General features: G+C 37.9%; 4 protein-coding genes across 10 annotated transcripts; 2 read left to right on the top strand and 2 right to left on the bottom strand.

Moving 5' to 3' along the window:
* The first annotated feature begins 170 nt into the window (after positions 1-170).
* Positions 171-7,965, top strand: LOC110377196 (glutamate [NMDA] receptor subunit 1). Of its 2 annotated transcripts, XM_064040959.1 has the most exons (18): positions 171-326; positions 1,147-1,312; positions 1,517-1,639; positions 1,713-1,984; positions 2,106-2,258; positions 2,343-2,516; positions 2,588-2,849; positions 2,935-3,036; positions 3,112-3,223; positions 3,423-3,590; positions 3,680-3,804; positions 4,134-4,368; positions 4,476-4,624; positions 4,837-4,866; positions 4,961-5,118; positions 5,291-5,463; positions 5,543-5,796; positions 6,508-7,965. In XM_064040959.1, the coding sequence occupies exons 2-18, from the start codon at positions 1,154-1,156 to the stop codon at positions 6,685-6,687; spliced, it is 2,829 nt and encodes a 942-aa protein (XP_063897029.1). In that variant the 5' UTR covers positions 171-326; positions 1,147-1,153; the 3' UTR covers positions 6,688-7,965. The 2 variants fall into 2 exon arrangements, with proteins under 2 accessions (XP_063897029.1, XP_063897030.1); XM_064040960.1 differs by lacking the exon at positions 4,837-4,866.
* On the bottom strand, positions 7,663-11,709 carry Vha26 (Vacuolar H[+]-ATPase 26kD subunit). The gene is made up of 5 exons (XM_021335983.3): positions 11,542-11,709; positions 11,183-11,358; positions 9,818-9,986; positions 9,248-9,442; positions 7,663-8,705 (listed from the first exon to the last, which is right to left on the bottom strand). The coding sequence occupies exons 1-5, from the start codon at positions 11,572-11,574 to the stop codon at positions 8,598-8,600; spliced, it is 681 nt and encodes a 226-aa protein (XP_021191658.1). The 5' UTR covers positions 11,575-11,709; the 3' UTR covers positions 7,663-8,597.
* A 1,210-nt stretch (positions 11,710-12,919) lies between these two features.
* Positions 12,920-18,663, top strand: LOC110377205 (regulator of gene activity). Of its 6 annotated transcripts, XM_021335994.3 has the most exons (10): positions 12,920-13,134; positions 13,620-13,756; positions 14,282-14,554; positions 15,065-15,248; positions 16,042-16,236; positions 16,578-16,610; positions 16,755-16,959; positions 17,121-17,285; positions 17,939-18,074; positions 18,517-18,663. In XM_021335994.3, the coding sequence occupies exons 3-10, from the start codon at positions 14,285-14,287 to the stop codon at positions 18,589-18,591; spliced, it is 1,263 nt and encodes a 420-aa protein (XP_021191669.1). In that variant the 5' UTR covers positions 12,920-13,134; positions 13,620-13,756; positions 14,282-14,284; the 3' UTR covers positions 18,592-18,663. The 6 variants fall into 6 exon arrangements, 5 of the variants coding, with proteins under 5 accessions (XP_021191669.1, XP_021191667.1, XP_021191670.1 ...); XR_007510617.2 differs by lacking the exons at positions 13,620-13,756; positions 18,517-18,663 and adding an exon at positions 17,549-17,669 and having other exon boundaries at positions 17,939-18,076; XM_021335992.3 differs by lacking the exon at positions 13,620-13,756.
* Positions 18,664-19,316: 653 nt separating this feature from the next.
* On the bottom strand, positions 19,317-21,816 carry LOC110377207 (hsp90 co-chaperone Cdc37). The gene is made up of 5 exons (XM_021335998.3): positions 21,625-21,816; positions 20,974-21,540; positions 20,763-20,878; positions 20,373-20,562; positions 19,317-19,936 (listed from the first exon to the last, which is right to left on the bottom strand). Exons 1-5 carry the CDS (start codon positions 21,655-21,657, stop codon positions 19,706-19,708), a joined length of 1,137 nt encoding a protein of 378 aa, XP_021191673.3. The 5' UTR covers positions 21,658-21,816; the 3' UTR covers positions 19,317-19,705.
* Positions 21,817-22,211: the final 395 nt, after the last annotated feature.

Genomic DNA, 22,211 nt, shown 5'->3' with positions numbered 1-22,211 from the left:
ACTGACCTACATCATGAACATTGATTTTTGAAGGAATCTGCGATAAGTTTTACCGTTCTAATGACTGGTCTAATTGACCATTTAATTGCCCAAAAACAAAAGAATGTTAGTAAAACAGGATATTTCAGATACGTCTAGCCTGTTCCAGAGTTTTTGTTCGTAAGTATTGATTTGGTGGACGCCTGCGCGCTGCTCACTGGAGATGAAACTCCATACATCGTGCCTTCACAGCATCCCGCATCTGTTGTCGAAATCAAATGTATTGTAACTTAGTGATTATAAACCTCTAACATCCAAAATGAATCTAATGGAAGCCTAAACAAAAGGTAAGAATAATATACCTAACCTGTGTGTGCGTCCTTAGGACAGTAAATTAGAAATGGGTGCCTGAAAAGGGATGTAACTGAAATATTCACACGCAATCTAAAGTTGAGCGTTTACGTGATTACTGGAGCTGTCATTTAATAATCCATTGCTAGTTGGTAGAGTTTGCTTGTGACTCGTAATGAGTTGTATGACTTTAATTAACGTTGCGTTATGTGATGCAAAGTTTGTAGATATCAAGATAACAAAACAAATAAATACACACCTACAAAACCACGCTATGCTAACTGAATAGCTATCTAACATTGGCTATTTTTTTATCGTACAACTGGTAGAGCGCATCAGTGTGCATCGCGAAACGAGCAATAAGGTGATCATATAAATCGTGACCTAGACAACAAGGCGATTAGATGCTCCAAAATGCTTTTGAGCATGCGCTAACTTTTAGTAAAGCACTCCAAATTTTTCATGGGTGTTGAGGACGTAAACGCGCAGGCGCGCTTATTGTTTAGTCCTTATGAAATCTTCGGAATTCTTTAATTAGATGATGAATACAATGGCAAAATTTAGACGTTTTTATACCTATAATAATTTAACAACAACCCCTTATTTTGCATAATTACGATATTATCGTTGCACACTTCGTCGATGTGTCCCGTACCTATTGACATTGATTCGGGAACAGAGATGTTCTAAGCAAAAAGTTTCGGTAAAATACACGATGTTTTATAAACTTAGGTACCTGCCCCAAGAAGTCATACTTTTGCATTAATATTGAAATTATAGCCATAAAAGTTGTCAATATTCCTTCTTTTACCAAAGCGCCAAGATGTGGTCCTACCACGTCTTCCTCGCGGTCCTCTACTGCGGCGGACAGTTGGTGACCGCCGACATCGACCGACGTCGGTTTTCCAATCCCACTTACTACAATGTTGGAGGAGTTCTCTCCAGCAACGAGTCTATTGCATTCTTCAAGGACACTATATCGGTATGTACCTACCTACTAGCAGGAATGAAGACCAGGCAACGAAAAGCATTATTTAGCATGAGCTACTGTCCATTGTAAACGTTTTAATTTGACGCAGTTAAAGTTAATTTGCATTTCCGTTTCATGTCAACCAATTACTCACCATGAGCCTGTTTACTATCAGAGCTTCGATAGCAATATTTAATGACTTGTTTTGTACTGCAGAATCTAAACTTCAAAGATCAATATGTGCCAAGAGGAGTTACTTACCATGATTATTCGATGCTAATGGACCCTAATCCTATTAAAACGGCTTTGAATGTTTGTAAGGATCTCATTGCTCATCGGGTAAGTATTCTATAGATAGGGACAAATATCTATCAATGGCTCCCAATATACTAACAATATAAAACTCTTCCAGGTTTACGCAGTGGTGGTATCCCATCCTTTAACTGGAGATCTTTCTCCAGCAGCTGTCTCCTACACCAGCGGTTTCTACCACATCCCAGTCATTGGCATATCGTCCCGAGACTCAGCGTTCTCTGACAAGAACATACACGTGTCGTTCCTTCGAACAGTCCCGCCATATTCACACCAAGCTGATGTGTGGGTTGATGTATTGAAGCACTTTAATTACATGAAGGTCATATTCATTCATAGTTCTGATACTGATGGAAGGGCCATTTTGGGACGGTAAGTAGAATACCTACCTATTAATAAACATTTGCAGGGACTTGGTAAAGTGGCCCAGGCTAGCAATGTAAAGTTCTTGGTCACTGAAGAATTGAATAAAACACAATTATGATGTTTGCAGGTTCCAGACGACTTCCCAAAGTGTGGATGAAGATGTAGACCGTAAAGTAGTAGTAGAACAGGTGATTGAGTTTGAACCAGGACTAGATTCATTCAGCGATCGACTGATGGATGTGAAAGGAGCTCAGGCTAGGGTATTTCTAATGTATGCCAGGTACGATCCTTTTATGATTCGCTGCGTTAATTTAAGCTCAGTTGTACGTTCAAACATCCCACCCTAAAATCAAATGTTTTGCAGCAAAACGGATGCAGAGATAATATTCCGTGACGCAACATTCCTCAATATGACCACGGTAGGATACGTGTGGATGGTAACGGAACAAGCTTTGGATGCTGCTAATGCACCTGAGGGTTTACTGGGCCTTCGACTAGTAAACGCTACGAATGAACATGCCCATATCCAGGACTCTATGTGAGTATCTTTTTTAAGAGATAATGTTCTAAAGCAAAGGGTTCGAAAATTATTGGCCTCTTGTTTTGTAGCTACGTCCTAGCTTCAGCTATTCGTGACATGAACACATCAGAAGAAATTCATGCTCCACCTTCAGACTGCGATAACTCAGGGTCTATCTGGACAACTGGACGACTTCTCTTCGACTACGTGAGGAAGCAACGGTTAGAAAATGGTGCTACTGGCCATGTGGCTTTTGACGACCATGGAGATCGAGTGCATGCAGAATATGACATGGTCAATGTTAGGGCTCAAGGAGAGCATGTGGCTGTTGGTAAATACTTTTATTCGAAGGTAAGGAATGTTCTGTATTTGTAGTAGAAGATTGAAAAAATGTAGATCAGTTCGAAGCAGAATAATTAGTTATGATAATTTTCAGGAAACTCAGAAGATGCGTTTGGAACTAAAAGAGCAAGAGATTATATGGATGGGAAGAAGTACTTCGAAACCGGAAGGTTTTATGATACCAACCCATCTAAAGGTGATTAGAAGTCTAATATATAAAACTAATAGCTATTTCTAAAATGACACAAGGTGATGTTTGTTCTAACTTCAGGTATTGACGATTGAGGAGAAGCCATTTGTGTACACTCGACGTATTGACGATGGCAGTGAGTGTACACCAGAAGAGATTCCTTGCCCCCATTACAATGCCAGTGAAGATACAGGTAAAAATACAAAACAAAATTAACTGTGATTAGGTAATGATGTTGCAATGAAATTATATCCAGATTTCGGAAGACGAGTCAGCTCCTAGCCAAGTCTTAGGAATTCATCCAAAATTTCGATCAAAACCATACCACTGCAATGGTTACCTAATTAGCTCAACCGTAAGCGGGCACCCACTACTATAAGATTATGTTTTAGATCAACTTTATTGCTGCAAGGGTTTTTGCATGGACCTCCTAAAACATTTGTCAAAGGCGATAAACTTTACTTATTCCCTGGCTCTTTCACCTGATGGTCAATTTGGAAACTACATTATACGCAACTTCTCCCAACCTGGAGCCAAGAAGGAATGGACAGGGCTCATAGGTGAGAATTCCCTACATATCTATGAAAATAAATTTGAATAGGTACAACCAACAATAAGGAAATAGTTTAATGCGCATATAAATTCTCAGGTGAATTGGTTTATGAGCGAGCAGACATGATTGTGGCTCCACTTACTATCAACCCGGAAAGGGCAGAGTTTATTGAATTCAGTAAACCGTTCAAATATCAAGGTATTACAATTTTAGAGAAAAAGGTACGTAAAGAAAACCCCTTACACTAGTAGGTAACAGGCACTCAAATTCAAGCACTATGGCTATGTAACTTTGCATGTAGAAACCATTACTTAGGTAGGTACTACCTATGTATTTTCTCATTCCATCTATATAAACCTGTTTAAATTAATGTGATTGCATTGCAGTAAGTTGCAATAAAATCGTTTACCTAAGTCATTATTTCCAAACGGTTCTCGATTGATGTATCTTGGAAGGTCACCTCCCTCCGATTAGGTATCTACATATAGGAGGCTTCGGTCTACTAATGTCTTAATACTAAGAGTTACTTCTTATAAAAGGATTGTTTCAGCCATCACGTTCATCAACGTTGGTATCCTTCTTGCAACCATTTTCCAACACGCTATGGATTCTGGTGATGGTGTCAGTCCATGTGGTGGCGCTTGTTCTGTACTTACTGGACAGGTTCTCACCATTTGGAAGGTTCAAACTGGCCAATATTGATGGAACGGAAGAAGACGCCTTGAATCTTTCGAGTGCCATTTGGTTCGCTTGGGGGGTGCTTCTGAACAGCGGTATTGGCGAAGGTAAGGTCCAATCTGAATTCATATGTACACCCGTACATACATATGTATTTAAGTGCATATTACCACAGATGGGGACTTGCTTCACGATCGTATTTCTATTGTTTCAGGCACCCCTCGTAGTTTCTCAGCGAGAGTTCTCGGCATGGTTTGGGCAGGTTTTGCAATGATCATCGTAGCTTCCTACACTGCTAACTTGGCTGCCTTCCTCGTACTCGAACGTCCCAAGACGAAACTCACCGGGATCAACGACGCAAGGGTAGGTGAACATCATTGTCATTAGCAAATATTTCATCAGCTATTTGTTTATGTAGATGCAGTGAGGTTTTGATTGCCCAAGTCATCGAATGTGACACAAAAAAAGTCACCAGGGGATGAATACAATATCTATAAATCATTCCTCAAACAAGTACCTATCCATCAATCAGACCATAATACGAAGATTAATTGATAATAGCAATATTTCCCTAGGACTGTTCGATGGTGCAGTTTGAAGGGGAGGTACAACTTCACTGATTAATATTTTCGGGCTAATGTAGAAGCATAGAGACTTAGTTTAGACAGTAGCTAATGCTTCATTTTTTATTATCTTTAGCTTCGCAATACCATGGAGAATCTGACGTGTGCCACGGTAAAGGGGTCGGCTGTTGATATGTATTTTAGACGGCAAGTTGAATTGTCGAATATGTATCGAACGATGGAAGCGAATAATTACGATAACGCTGAGCAAGCTATCGAGGATGTAAAGAATGGGTAGGTTGCAGATTTACGTAGCTATAGACATTTAGGATTTCCACGAATTTTCTTTGTTTTAGTAGTTCAATTATAACACCAAAAGAATCATTTTTTAAGTAGTTTAGGAGATTGAAGTAGACTTCTATTTTCTTCTTATTTACAATGTTCTTATCCTGGTCCGTGGTTACAGTAAACTAATGGCATTTATTTGGGATTCATCTCGTTTGGAATTCGAAGCGGCTCAGGACTGTGAGCTAGTAACGGCCGGAGAACTCTTTGGTCGGTCAGGCTATGGCGTGGGATTGCAGAAAGGGTCTCCTTGGGCGGACCTTGTTACACTCGCTATATTGGACTTCCACGAAAGTATGTAGCGCATAAATAAACAAACAACTAGAAATATGTGCAAAGTTGACTGGGAAATAACTACAATTATAACTTTCAGGCGGAATAATGGAATCTCTGGACAACCTATGGATCCTTCGAAACAACATGCTAAATTGCGAAGAGAACGAAAAGACGCCGAACACTTTAGGCTTGAAGAACATGGCGGGGGTGTTCATACTTGTGTTAGCGGGCATTATAGGGGGCATAGTACTCATAGTGATTGAGGTGGTGTACAAACGTCACCAGATCAGGAAACAGAAGAGGATGGAAATCGCGCGCCACGCCGCCGACCGGTGGCGCGGAGCTGTCGAGGTAAACAGAGTCAAGGCGAAGGCCATGGATGTGGACCACTACAATAACGTCAAACACCAGTTAGAGAGTAAAATATAGATATGTGTGCCCCACCGACGACTGATATGCACTGTATGTAGCTCAGGGATTGCGAACCATTGCTACTCAAATATTTTTAGTCAATCCCAATTTTAACGAGTCACATTAGAAATTTTATACCAAAATTAGTAACATATCTTTTGTAAAACACGCTTAGCGTCAACAAAACGATTAGGTATACCTAGTCTAGTTTGCTTACTTAGGTTCGCCATCCCCGATGTAGACATCAAAATATTGTTAGCGACCAATATTGAACTTATTTAAAATAAACACTTTTCATGTTCATGTACATTGTTAATTTTGATCACAATAAGTCCCCGCTGCTTTGTGGAGCTTTACACCAACTCGCTGGACACGGTAATAGTCTATTGCTGTTGTAAGTAGATGTCATTGTGTTATTCATGTTTTATTCGTGGCTGTACACTACAGAAGAGTTAACAAATGGAAAGATAAACGCCTGAATGAAGTTCACTGCAACGCGCTTTACTTGCTCTGTTCAAAGTCGAATTTATTTTGATAAGGCGCGTTTTACATATAGGAAGACTAATTTGCCATCAATTTTGCATTATCACTCTATTTGTTCACTCCTTCTTGGTGTACAAGGACAGTTCTATGAACGTTTGAAATTTTCAGAAACGGAAGACACTTCGGGCTGCGATCCTGCCGTCTCAACGCAGGGCGAAGTCAAACGGCGTGAAGGAGGCCGGCAGTATCAGCCTGGCCGTGGAGAGAGGCGCCCGACGCCGAGACGAGCCGCGTGTGCCTAGATATCTACCAGCCTACACGCCTGATGTTTCACATCTTGTCGTTTAAAATCACTACAGTTATTAAAAGCCTGTTCACAAAGTGCGGGCGAAAATATCACTGGCTGGCAGAATGCCTGATGTAACTACAACCATGAAAATAGACTGCTAAAGTCTTCGAACTCGCACTGTGTGAACGAGGCATAAGTTGGTGTTGTTCGTCCTCAAAGTAGTTAGAATTTGAATCGTTGCTGTGAACTTAGCTTATGATATATGAAGAATTTACTAAGCTCAACTTAGGTATTTAGTTAAGAAATAAATATAAATCTTACGTGGTAGTACACTATTATGGCCTTACTACAAAAACTTTAAACACTGTTTTACACTTGTCTAAAAAAAATGTGGCTCCAAAATGAACCATATGTCAACGTCATAATTTGTCATTTTTTTAGACAAGTCTTAAACTGACGTTAAAAAGTTTTTGTGGTAAGACGGTTAAATTTTTAAGGGCAAGTTATTGCCCTTCCTATCTTAGTGCACACACAGCCTAATGAATGACTGAACATTTTTGGCCTAAGTTATTTTGGGCTTATGTTTGCCAAATACTTATTTTGTTTCTAACAGGGTAAGGCCTTACGGAATACATGCCTATATTTACTGCTGAACTCCATACATAATAGTTGTGATTAGGTAATTGTATATAATACACTAGTCGATGTCGTCACAGACTATATATTTATGTCCTCTTGGTACTAAATGAATGTCTAAGAAAACTTCATACTTACGTATAAGATTAGCTAGTGTTTGACGTTAGTCAGGGTGTTTCATAAAAAAATATAGTAATTGGAATTTGATATATTTAAATTACAAATTGTTGTCGTTATTATTGTCCAATCATATAAATATATCTTGTTTTCTATAAGTTTTTATATTGTTGTGTAGTTTATGGAATCATCTACATGTGACACCAAATAAATACTGATTACTCGAGATGGTTTATTAATTATCTACTTGAGGTGCTTAAACTACTCAAAATGAAAGACTATTTTCAACACATCTATATATTTACATAAGGATTTTAACAGTGCTATATGGGAATAATATATACTTAGTACGTAACAAGAGCTATGGTGCTCCGTGTTAACTGTCAAAAGCAAGCCAGAATGTTAGATTGCCAGGATAAACATAAAGTAGGAATGTATTGCGCGGCTGCAAGGCTCCGGCGCGGCTCCACCCTGCGCGCAGTCAAATCGTTGCCTTGATTTGAGTGGACATAGCGTGGGATGCTGCCGCCGCGCCGCAACCTTACAGCCTTCAATTATTCCTAACTGATAACATGAATGGTATACACGAAAATATTTATCCACAACATCCAATAACAACGTTCATAATACATAGAGGGAAGATTATTAAAATACATTATATATCTCACATAGAAATAACGCCGATCTACCGTTGCGTGTGTATATGTGCTATAGTAATACTGCAGGGACAAGTTGAAGTGGAGTCCGTCTCAGTATCAACTTTATGTAGTGGTTACTTGCGTGACTTAATAAATGGTAACATCTTAATTAAACCGTCTCCAAATCCTATAAACTACTTCCTCTAAAATACATATAACATTATGCTATATGAATGAATTGTTGTTTGTAAAATATTTTATGCTCAGTAAGATGTTGTTATTATTGAAGCAGGCGAAACTAATGCACAGTGTAGATTACAAGCTATCTGGTGATACGATTCCCAGAAATCAGAAACTTACATGATCACACATTTATCAGTTGTACATTTTCTGGCGACTTAACGGGACCATTCATCAGATTACATTCTAAACAGCGATAAAATTGTACGCATTATTACGATATAATTAATTAGGCAAAGGAAAACACTTATTTATAATATTATTTTAGTTCTACAAATAATGAACTTTAAATAAATTGTTAGTAATAACAGGTGTGAATATGGTTCACCGCTAAGTGTTTAGTCGGTGAATTTGCGGTTAGGGTTGCGGCCGAAGAGGGCGGTACGGATCTCCGGCAACAGCTGCTGGGCTATTAGCTCCAGGCGCGACTCCAGCGTGTTGCAGATCTGCACAGACCAACACGTTACTGCGACACGGCACGACACATATTGCGAAACACGACAGTCTCACTTCGACGGTGGCGACAATGTCACTTATCGGCCGTGACCGTTACACTATAATACTGCTCAAATAAGAAGAATCGCCTACAAGAGGCATCACGAAAAATAGTTATGGTGAACCATGGTTCCACACGTTACTTACGAAACAGGAATCAACACAGGGTATGGTAGTTTTCATATTTAGATTATAATCATCGGCAGGGATATTGAGCCCTGACCTTCACCTGCGCAGAAGCGATTTATTGGTTTATTGCCTTATGAGTACAGTGCGCAAAGCGATCCCCACTCTTCCGCCGAGAGCTCAATATCCGTACCGATAACTATACCTCTTCAGTCTTTATTTACTTAACTACACAGTTTTTTTATAAGGGCAAAGATTGAATGCCTCTCAACCTTGTCTAGTACAACTTTACCGATTTTGATAAAATTTCATTTGAAGTATTTATAAAAGTTGAACTTTAAAGCAATAGAAATAAATGTCACATTACCTTGATGCGACCCTTCATGGCGACGAGCTCGATTCCGCCGCAGGTGTCAGGTGACAGCCAGTTGTCAGTGTCAATCTTGAGTACGGTATCCTTCATGATCTTGGCTTTGTAGTCCGCCTGGCACTTGCCAAGCACGGAGTCTACTAGGGCCTTGTCTGCTTGTCGGACACGAAGGGTCACTGATGCCTCCATGATCTGGAATATTATAAAGAGGTTTTATACTTGCAAAAAAGAAGAATACTGACTAAAGACTTTGTTTTTGTCATAGACGTTGCAAGTTAACCTTAGTTTGTTAAACTTAGAAAAAGTCATATAAAAAAAAGGTCTAAAAAACTTAACGATAGATCAATTTAGTACTTTTCTTACAAAAAGATAAGGTTTTATGAAAAAAATAAGAAGAATTTTCACAGGGACACTGCAAACTTACCTGGGACATTATTACTTCAGTATTGACCGGTTATGTAGAACGTAAGCATAACACATAAATTGCTTATTACCAACATCGAGTTGTTTGTTTGAGTTGAAGAAAAAATGAGTGAAGGGCATTACCAAAGATATAAAAGTACGTACCTGGAAGAGAGCCTGTACAATGAGTGTGGTCAACAACTCGCTGTACATCTTCTGGTCGTTGGGCACCTCAGCCAGGCGCTTGCGGGCCTCGTCCAGCAGGTTGCGTACGTGGTCCTCACGTACTTTGAGCACCTTAAGACGGGCCTGGTTCAGCATGTTCGATGATTGACTGTCAACAAATTCATATACTGAAATATGTTGCTTGTTGTGTATGTTAGGGGTTGTAAATAAATTAACTTTTCAACAGATTTGTATCGTAAATTGCCACAAAGTGTAGTATTTTGCTTCAAAATTAGGGATCTAATTTAGATTAAATAGCCCTAGAAATAAAAAAAAATTAGTAGTGATTCTCTTTGAATTGTTATGGTGTAAAGTTTTATCTTGGTCTTATTATACCATACTCAGTCATATTTTTTTTATGAAAACAAAATTGCATTCTAAAAATAACTTTATAAGGAACTATATGCTATATGTTTCCCCTGGCATTATATTAGGCTTATCTGACTGTGATAACTTCTGCAATCATTTTTATCAGTCCATTCTGTTGTCAGACAAATGTTGAAAAATTTAATTCAATTTTTATTAAATTATTGAAATAAAAAGTTAATTCTATGATGTATGTATCATAAATTAACATTAGTAAACAGAACACATCACAGGTTAGGTCTCATTCAACATTTAAAACTATAACATGATCAATATAATTGTTTATGGTATGGTCATGTGACTGTAGACTGTAGTAGTTTTACTATAACATTTTATTTGAATGAAAACATGTCCATTATCAAAAGATTTAAGATTATTCTTGCTTTGATTTATAAATCAAATGCGAAGAAGCATTATTCAAAGCTTGTAACACTGGTTCACAAACTTACACTTAACTGATCACATGATATTTACTTGAAGTAGGTATTGAAAATCAAATGAGAAAAGACAGAAGTGCTGCATTTTCATTTTATGAGCAATAAAATTGATTTTGGTTACATTGTACAGAAAAAAATCTGCCATCAGTAGTTAATTCTTGTCAAAATGTTTAAGGAAGTCCCAGTTTATGTAATGTTAATGGGATCAATGAAGGCAAGTTAACTCAAGGCCATATTCTCTTACATAGAACCTAATTAGGTGCTAAGTAACAGTGCAGGGTAGGTATGACAAGTATTACAATGAATTACAGGTGTGAGGATACTTAAATGAATAAGTATGTTTTTAGTTATGGGAAGACTTTCTCACTTTTGTCAGAGTAATCATTTATATCTAGAGTAGGTCAAACTTATGCACATCATAATCAATACTGCCTGTAAAGCACATCTTATGTGTTCTGGCACCATGTCAGCCACTTGTGCTGTAATACATAAAGGGACCTACATCTTTTTCTGGAGTTCAACCTGCTTCTCCTTCTTCTCATAGTATTCCATGATCTTCAGCCGCTGCTGCTGTACCAGACGGCCCTTCTCGATGTTGAACTCCTCCTCAGCCTTAGCATCGATTTCTTCAGCCTTTTCATTGGCCTCTTGTTCAATGAAGGCCATCATGTGCTTGATCTAACAACAAATATACCATATTACATTCAAATAAACTATTATTTAACAGAAAAATGCATCTAAGATCCATTTTGACCGCAGAGGCTATCCGTAACAGATTCGGCAAGTGCCTCATTTCGGATCAATTATTCGGACAAATCCATGTCGACAGATTTACGTTGCAGTTGAATTTCATTCACAAACCTGCTTTTGAACATCTGCATCGCTGAGCGCCATGGCTGTAGGGTAATATTATGCACCACTAACACGAAAAACAACCGATAAAGAGCCAGAAAACTAAAAACTGGCTCAAAGAAGTAAGTCGACGCCTATCAGACGTGCTTCTTCATTGAACAATCATATGATCCCGGTGTTGCAAAGTAAAGTTAACTTTACCCCTAAACCATAGACACCTCAGCATTAGGAAATTGTTACACTATACTTATTCGATTCCAATCAGAATTTTACAAAGAACTTTAAATTACTTTAAACTTCATGTTACTTCTTCTTACTGCCTTGTTTTTAAGTTATTTGGAATCGGCGCAATATATTTTCCGCTTCTTTCCTTACCTTCTTTTGCATATCCTCTTTCAGAAAATCATTATGATTAAAACCTTAACGATTAAACCTTGAAGCAAAATATGTTATTAAATCATAGTGGCCAAGGGGTTTTTTCTCATCAATATATTTCTGCGAATATTTCAATTATTTACATTCAAATTCCCTAGAGTGGGTAAGATGAATAGGTGCTATGTTAATGTATTATTATAATAAAATAAAAATGACGTATTTTTATAACTATACCATTTTAAAGCAAAAAAATCGCAACAAATATATTTAGTATTTCAATCCGTTTATTCAAAAATATATTTGAAATCCAATTTATATAGTAAGCATAGCAATGCAGATATGAGCACGTAATGAAAATAAAATATTTCATTCAAAGTTAGAAAGAAGAATCACAGTTGTTTTAAATGACAACATTCTAAAAAATACAGCGTAATCAAAAAAGTGGGAGTCTGTATTTATTTTGTTGTTAACACTATATTCTTTTTTGACGAGTTGGTTCAGTTGACGAATTTTCAGAATATAACATATTTTCATTCGGGGGAAATATCGATTTAATTTTGTAGCATCTTATATTGAAACAAAAGTTTGCTTACGTGGACAAAAGATTTATTATTTGAAAGGCATAGACTAAGATGGAAATCTTTTTCTATTATTTTCCCCGAAATCACGTTTTTTATTAGGTGTGGTAATTAAATTGAGTGTTGGCTGCAGGAGTCAAACTAAAAACTATTTAATCAAAATATGTTTGATTTTTTAAATTACAGATATGTCGACTTTTCTAAATAATATGAAAAATAAAAATAAAAATTGACAAGTTATCTTGATTTGCTTTTTTCAACACGGCCTATACAGTTGATTAATAAGTTACTAGAGCGAAAATTGTTACAGTTTTCCGTCCGCTTTCAACAATATGGCCGCCAGTTGTTTAGGGTAATGTGGCGTTCGACAAAACTGAGTGAAATTGTTAAAATATTTATAAGTGACGTAAAGATGTATAAAGTTTTCAGCGTTTTATAGCAGTGTTTCATGCAAAGACGGTCTTGAGCATCTCTTTAGTTCGTCTTAAAATTTTTGAATGCATATAAATCGTCGTCTAAATTGGACAGTCAACAAACTTTTGTTTATTTCATTGGAGTGGATTTATTTGTTCCTGCAGAGAATACTCGATTATGAACCATTTATTCTGGTACTGAAATAGTGGAACAAGGACTGACGTCGACACATTAGGTAAAAATTTGTAATTTTTGAAGAATCGAGTGTACCAAAAACAGGGGTCGCCATTGTTTGACAGGGGACGAATAACCAACCATAGTAAAATACTGATATATGTATAATACCTACTTCATTTGTTGTTATTAGCCAACGTTATCTCGTATTCCTATCTCTGCATTGAACACCTCAATGCGTATGTATGAAATTCATTTGGTCTCGTTTCATAAATACCTACTTCATAAGCTGAACTGATAGTTGTTCAAGTCAACAAAGTTTTACCGTAAGGTACCGTTTCGTTTACTGAAACCACTGAAATCTACAGTTTCATGCAGTTCCTGAAGTTATTGAACAATTAGAGGTTCTATTTATGTGCTTTTATGTTGGGAATGTTGCTTGTAACAGTATTTTGTGAGTAGTTTACTGACCTACCATATTCTACCTCAACCTGTGAAATCTGTTGACCAATTGGCCATAAATATTAAATTACGTTTCTTATTTAGGGTTTACTTAGTACAAGTAAATGCCTTTCATAGCTGAATGCAATACTCATGTCCAGTCAAGATATTGGAAAGTTGGTCTTGAAATATCAAGTTGGAAGACTTTTGAAAAAGACTTTCTTTAGCTCTTTGTGTGAAATGTTAGTATTCAACTGAATATATTTATAACTTGTGGCTTGTTTTATTTGCAGAGTCAGACTTTCTAATTTTAAGACAATTGACACAATCACTGCCTGATAATAAAAGTATTCCAATTAAAGAGTAATTAATGCTGTAAACACATTATTTATTGTAAAAAATAACATTCCATCTAATTAAAAAACAGTATCTGGGAATTAATTGCTTCTATGGATGTAATTGGTTTGAGCGGCAGTTAGTAAACAATAGTTAGTTTTCCATAGCATTATAGCTACTTTAGGATTATGCTTCGTTTAATAGGAAGCATGTACAAATCACACAGTAAATTACTACACTAGTCACTAGTCAGCTTTTGAGTTCTTGATATATCTGTCAAACAAATCTATTGCGGGACATTTTGGAAGTTGGTCACTCTGTAGCGTAAGTTAGTGCCCTAGTTTAAGAGTTGTGACACATGGTCTCATGAATACAAACTCCTGTAGTAGGCATGTGAGATTTAAAATAAAGCTGTTGGTAAACTTTTGCAGGTTATGGCAAACTTGAATTTCCAACAAGCACCTAGAAGCCTAGCGAGCGGCGGAGTGGGCGGTCGCGTGAGCTCGGGGCTGGTGGGCGGCGTGTCGGGCCATGTGACGCCCACGTTCGGAGGCGCACTGTCGCCCGGCCGGAACTCCACCGCCATGCCCGGGGGCGCTCCGCCCTCTATGGCATCGCGATCAACACTATTCGGCCAGCGGGCTTTTGCCGACCGCAGGGTACCCATACCAAACGCGTTATCGCAGCCTAACTCAAATTCCATGGTGAGAATCTACTTTGCATGACAATGGTATGATATTTTTAGTGAGAGGGTATTCATAAAGTAAATATAAGTAACTATAACTGTACCTACATCAGCCAGAATAAATGTCTTGTCTCTCTGAGACTGGTGTTCATCTGTGTGACTTTTCTCATTTGATTATTGTTCAAATAAACAGTGAGTTTAAATTGTTTGGTGAAGTTATGTACAGGCTTTCACTGGCACTCTATTGTGGAAACTATTTCTTAAACTGAATCTTACTTTGGTTATCAAATAAATCTGTAATGGATTTGTGTTATTGGTAGGTATTCTACTTACTTTCAAGTTTCACTTCTTTATTGTTATGTGTGAATTGGGAAATTACTGTGTGAAAACTGAATTTTGAAATTATTTATTTAGACATACTATTAAAGTAAATACCATGCTAACTCTGCCCTGCATTGTATACAAAAAAGGATGCCAATATTCCCAATTGCATATTCCTGCATTGACCAATGTATGTTTGTGTGTGCAGTCGAGTATGGGCAACTTGTCCCGATTCAACACAAGCAGCAACTACCACTCGGTGTTCGGAGAGGGCGGAGACACGTCGACGCCACCTCTACTGGACCTCAGCGAGTTCCCCTCGCTGACCGCGCGGGGGGCGGGCGACCAGGCGCCAGCCGCCGCGCCACCGCCGCCCGGCTCTAAACCTTACGGTAACTTGCATTACAACTACACTAACCCCCGTTAAATATATTCTATCTATCTATATTTGCTTACCATAGATAGGAATTTGACATTAGTTGTATGGGGCCAATGTCAAAAATTTATCGCTGGTAAGTCAAGTCAATACAAAATTAACTCTTCCAAAAGTATCCATCTGTTGCTCTATTAAATGGTAAACAAGTCGTCCACCGAATTTGATATGGTCTAAGATAAAATCATAGATTGAAATCTATTTTGCAGGAGCTTTTTTCCTCAAGATATAGACAAATTGATGATTCAGTGAAAAACAACTAGTAATATAAGAATGTACAGAAACTATCCAACATTCTACAAATGATTCACTATATTTATGTAACAAATTAGTGGTGATGTGTCACGCTATTTCAAATTAAAAATACTGGGAATTGATGAACACTGACTACTGAATTTAGGTTTTGCAAAGATTCCAATTAGATTTTTTTATATCAAATTGTTTTTATTCTGAATTACTATCCTACACAATACATATCGATAACTATCTGTCTCACGCGGTTCACACGCGTCCTGGAGGAACTTCCTTCTTCAGGTCCTCGCATATAATCTTGCCAATGTTACTCAGGAATAGTGTTGTTTCCCAACAAACGAATAATTTTTCAAATCTGACTGACTAAAACGTGTTTCCTCCTTACAAGTCATAATAATGGTTACTTAACTCTGATGTAGAAATACTTATTATTTAGTAACACTTCCAATATATTACAAATCTAGTGTAGTTTTAATATAATATTGTTGGTTGTCTGTCAGTGGGTATGGTGAAGCAGCCTACATCTGAGCAGTCAGAGTTCACGATGTCTTCAGAGGACTTCCCGGCGCTGCCGGGCACGTCGAGCGCGGGCGGCACGGCGCCGCTGCCGCCGCCCGGCCCGCTGCCGCCGCCGCCCGACTTCAGCAACCACACCAACGACAAGCCTAGGAAGGGCATACAAACCTCACCCGATGGTATATATCAAACTCTTATCATTTTTATGACGTTTGTATTGCCTTGCAATGATATTTTGGTCACTAAAATGTGATTTAAGATTTGTTTTGGTCATAATTCTTAAAACTTACTTAGTCCTGATTAAAATAACACAGAAATGCATTTTTCTAATAATTGAGGCATGTTATGAAGGAAGATTCTAATGCATTTCTAATTTATAAACAAAACAAGCTGTGCTTATCATTTGCATCAATTCATGCATGCTCTGATTTAACAATCTATATCTGTGGAGTTTTAAGTTAGATACTTAGTAAATTAAAATGAATTTTGCACCTGACATGTAATTTTTTTGTCCCTAAAGTTATCAGTCAAGGAGCACATACGGAATTCTATGGTGTGTATACTAAATAAGAGCTGGAAATATATTAAAATGCATAGTTTTGTTGTTGAAAGCTGTTTTAATATGTAGTCCAGACAATATGCCATTAGAAATTGTATTTTCGTACTAGCATTTGTCTAATAAGTTGTAATGTTTTAGGTAAAGTAACGAATATACCAGAGACGATGATACCGAACCAGTTTGGTATCGTGGGACTGTTGACGTTTATTCGCGCAGCGGAATCGGACCCCAGTTTAGTGTCGCTGGCGTTAGGGCAGGATCTCACTGCGCTCGGATTGAATCTAAATTCACCAGACAACCTTTATCTCACCTTTGCTGGCCCTTGGGCGGACACGCCGTGCAGGTACGTCAACTCAATATTCAATCATGTCATTTAAAATTCACCCCTTTGTAACTCAACTGCATGACTCATGTAGATGGATGTATCATATTTGCTACATAAACATAGCCTACAGAAATGATTTCTGACCACGCCAATTTAATGTTTTCTGATGTTTGTTTCAGACCACAAGATATGGACTACCATGTGCCTCCCGAATATCTAATCAATGGTTCAATTAGAGAAAAGTTGGCGCCTCTACGACTGAATCGATATAAGGAAGACCTCTTATTTTATTTGTTCTATTGTTTCGTGGGTGACGTGCTGCAAATAGCAGCTGCAGCCGAACTGTGAGTCAAACCATATTTTATTATAAGTAACTTTACAACTGCTTGTAAGCTGGTTATCTAAAACATTGATCCATTGTGATAGGACATGATATTTATCTTAGGGGTTATTACAAAATATCGATGATAATATCAAGTTATTAGGAAATTCTGTCATTCATTGTCTGTAACAGAATATAATAAAGTATAAAAGTGGCGCGTACATTACACACCTGTAAATGTCAACGTTTTGAATGTTTGTTCAACAACGCTTTGACGATCTACAGATGGAGTGATGAGCATCCGACTGGCCAGCCTTAACCTCCTGGCCGGTGACGGGTAGCAGCGTCGCCGGCGCAACAGAAGTAGCCACTCATCGACAATCTCCAAAATTCAGTTTGAATATGGGTGCCAAAGTATTGCTATACAGTATACTGGCCAGTGACAAACATACTACATTAACCTATTACGATATATGCCCCTTCCTGGGCATAGACAATTTAATACAACGATTTACTAACGCTACGTTTTAGGCGCGCTGGTTAGGGTCTTAACAGTATGTGCTGAATGAAATGGTTTTCTATAAACAATCAGTGTAATTTCGGCGGCAATTTTGCCCTCGACATACATGTATGATTTATTTTGATATGCTGACGGGATGATGATATTTGTTTCAGCTACAACCGCGAATGGCGGTATCACATGGAGGAGAAGGTGTGGATCTCGCAGGCGCCCGGCATGCCGATGGTGGAGAAGACGTCTACGTACGAGCGCGGCACCTATTACTTCTTTGATGCGCACAACTGGCGTAAGGTACTATTGTCCTTTATAGATTTACTCTATATTTATGCATGAGGAATGTTTTATGTTGTTTAATGTAAGAAGCCATGGATATAAATAAGTCCTTGAGAGCTCTCTTCTTGGCAGTAATTTACAATTTACATAATAAAAGGATGATATACCAGTTTTAAATCGACTGCCAAGAAGGGTTATGTTTTAAATAGTTTAATGTGCCAAGGACAATTTTGTCTCCCGTGGCGTCGTAATTTGTGTAGTTGAAATATTGTTACCTTAAGTTTATGAGCCTAACAGCCTTTTCACACTGGTTGATATTCCGAGCGGAATGACCTCAGAAACCGCGACACCGCCCCTCCAAACAGAGTGGTATCGTTCGGAAAAACTCCCCGAGTGTGAAAAGGCTTAAATATGGCGTGTATCCAGTCATGTTGTACAATTTATTGTTATTTGATGTCAGGTGGCGAAGGAATTCCACTTGGACTACAGCAAGCTGGAGGGTCGACCGCAACTGCCCGCTCACGTGCTCACGTAGCGTCCCCGCCGCGTCCTCTCTCATACACCTATTGTAGTTTTGTTATATAAAAAGTACAAGTTTAAAAAAAGATATACTCTTTCATTTCTTTAGAAAGCACCATTGTTTGAATCTTCACAACTACGTAACTTTTGCTGCGAAATATTACATTACATACTGCGACAGTAGGGCCATTGACGAAAAGAAATTATTAACCTAGGTACTCCATGGGCCATCTCAAAAATCGTTCTTATTCGTAACAATTTACCCTTGTTATCTTATGGCCGACCAAGTTACCCGAATTTTAATTCCCTTTGAGAGCTAACAAGCTATCAGTGCAATTGTCCAAAATCAAAGCTTCAAATCAAACAAACTGTGGGTCCATAATATATATTTGTATCTTGATGCATCAGCTGACAACGGCACACGTGGGTATTCTTTGCACGTGGGAGACAAATCGTGCCGATCGTCACGTAACCGTAGCGTCAACGTTTTCGTTTATAGTGAAGTACACTAGACTGCACTTTGTAGATAAGGTAGTGGGTGATCTACAATCACTTAGCATCAATAAGTTTTTCACACACTCAGCGTCACATAAAAAAAGGGCTGATTTCCCCTTTAATTTCTGTTTACCTTTTGTTTATCTATATCTGCTGTTGTAATTTATTGGAATTTTCTCCTAGGGAATTATGATGAGTGTGGCAAAAACGTGACTTAATGGGAATAAATAAGTAAATTAAACAAAATTTGACGATATATAACATTTATTGTAAAATCTCATATGGGGAAAATTTTCCATTTAGAAAATTTTGTACTCCAAGTGAAAATTTAACAGCACTTAATGAGTTTATTGCGGGACAAGTAGATGTTAAATCTATGTTCAGTGGACACTGATACGTAACAAAACATTTCATTCTTTTAGTTATTAACACAACTGAGTGCATTCTCATTCATTAGAACTCACATATAATTTGAGGATACAAAATTAATACTAGATTAATATTAAAACATAACCTTAATTTAACTTATGTCCGTGTATTGAACGTCATAAAGAAATATGCCAAACTTGATGTTCTAGCTTTCCAATGATGTTATGCAGACTTATGCCTAAATACTAGCATGCATTGATTGTGTCTCAGTCAACATCATCGGTGCTGACTGAAGGGACAGTGGTTTCACTGGCAGTCTGAGAGGATCCAGCAGCATTCTCCTTCATGGTTGGTTCATCATCACTGTTCTTGCCAGGAACCCACAGGCCTGCGTCCACACACCTCTTCATGTAGTATATGGCTTCTTGTTCTGGCATCTTGGCAATTGTTGCTTGCAGCAATGGCACGTCTTGGGCATCAAAGCATTTCTTCAGTTCCTGTAATGTCATGCAAATAATCAATCAATTTTGTTTACTCCAATGCTTTGTACATGGTATCTATACATGACTAATGGTCCTTCTCAAAGTTCTATATATGTGTTGATTCGCTAACTAGAGGTAGAATTTCGACATTAGCTCCATACAAAAAAAAATTCTCTAGTAAAAAAAGTTTATTTTATTTATTTATTTATTTATTGACACACCAACGACTTATTCACTAACACATTACATTAGGTATTAAGTTATATTGAATGGCGTTGCGGTGAATTCGTCACTTATAGGCGTGCACAGCACTTCTATAATCAATTATGAGGAAAAAATAAAAAATGGAATTACATGATGAAAAAAAATAAATTAAATCTCGAAAAGAACTGACATATAGAATTTTGGGAGCAAGTTTGCAGTAAGTATGTTGTAAAATAAGTTTTCTTACATCAGGTAACTCCTCATACACTTCAACGGGATCCAGTCCACCGGGTCCCAGCCTGGCCTTCCGTTCCTCTTCCTCCTGCTCTCTGATGGCTTCAGCTATCTTCTCCGCAGCTCGCTTCTTGATCCTAGCCTTGAACTGCTCCAGTTCATCATCAAATGAGTCTTTGTATGTCTTTTCTGCGATCTGGATCCTATGAAGCAAATATAATATTAGTCGATTTACACATGGGGCAACTGGTTATGCTTTGTTTGTGCACTCAGTCAAGTTTACTAGTACTTTAACTGGCCTTTCAAGAAGTTGCTAGTTAATTATAGTTGCTCTATGTACAAAGCACATTAGAAAGTTGTTATTGTATTTTTAAATACAATGTATGAAAGTGAAGTTGTTTACTTTGAGAAGAATGAGCCGACACAAGCTCTGGGGTCGACATCCAGCTGTTTGGACAACTCCAGTATGTACTGCATGCAAATGGTTTGATGCGCCACATGAGCCATCAAGTCATGTTTCTGAAAATGATCAAACAAGTAAAGTTAATATGATAACTACCACATCATGTTAAGTACAACAGAAAATATTGAAAATGATGTGAGTTGCTGCTGACCTCTTCCATTTCCAAGTTGATGCACCAAATGACGAGATAGTTAGCAGTTTCCTCGCTCACAAGTTGGCTGTGCTCCTGTAAAAATTGCCTGGAGTCGTCGTAACGCCGCAGCATACCAAACTGCTTCAAAAGCTTCTCATTTTCCTTGATAAACTTCTTCATCTTAGCTTCCTTCTCCTCCTCAGTCAAGTTCTCATCCTTAGGTCTCGCGGGTTTCGTGTTAATGACGGTTTTTGTGAATCCTGGTTCGCTGATAGTGTCCACATTCCAAGGCGTTTGCCGCTCCTTTTTCTTGAGATCATCATCTTTCTGTTTCAATAATTTCTCTTCTTTTTCGAGGTCAGCCAGCGCTTTCTTCAAAGATTCAAGGTCCGGACTGTTAGGGCTCGCTTCGGAGATCTTTTTCTTAGTTTCGTTTATCAATCTCAAGTTTTCAGTCTTCTTTTGAATGTGTTCCTCTCTCTCTTTGCGGCGCTCCTCCATGCGCTCGACACGCGCCTGGTGCCGCCAGCGGAACAGTGACGGAGTGTCGATGTTAGGGTGGGTCTCATCCTCATCATCGGATATCTAAAATGGATTGTCAATGTAACGTAACGTAGGTGTATAAACAACGGTAAAGCTTAATTCGAATGGAATAGAAAAAGTACTTACTTCTATGTCCTTCCACTTGCTGTAATCAACCATTTTGAGTTATTATCCAAGATTTCACTCACAGGTATAAGTTTTAAATATCTTTTGACTCGGCAGGAAAACGAATAACTTCGAGAAACAGCAAAAAAGTCCGGAAAATTCTTTCAATACATAATGCTTACGATTTGGACAGATTAAAAATAGAAACGTCACACCATTTCGTTGGTGTTGTCAGAGACTAAAGTCATAAATACAGTGCGTTCAAAATACTACGTACTAATCGTGTATATCACAAAAGTATTATGTTTGGTACCTATTCTATACTGTTAAGGTATAGAATATGAATGATGAATAAACCTATGAATTTCCACAGTTTATAAAATGTACTTCGCACCTCAACTCAACACCTTTACTTATAGCAGACGAAGTGGGCGTCGCAGGGTGGTTAATCTCTATTTAGGTGGCCTCAATGGATAGACCATGAGGATTTTCCCCCGTCAGGCAAACAAAAAATATGCGCCACAATATTTAATGTCAAAAATATTTTATTTCTAAAACATAAAATTACAATACAACTAATGGAATTAACTGACCCCACACTGGAGAAT

This window comes from Helicoverpa armigera, chromosome 23, assembly GCF_030705265.1.
Source record: "Helicoverpa armigera isolate CAAS_96S chromosome 23, ASM3070526v1, whole genome shotgun sequence".
NCBI lineage: Eukaryota > Metazoa > Arthropoda > Insecta > Lepidoptera > Noctuidae > Helicoverpa > Helicoverpa armigera.
Note: the sequence above shows the minus strand (reverse complement) of the source record. Positions and strands in the feature narration are given on the sequence as shown.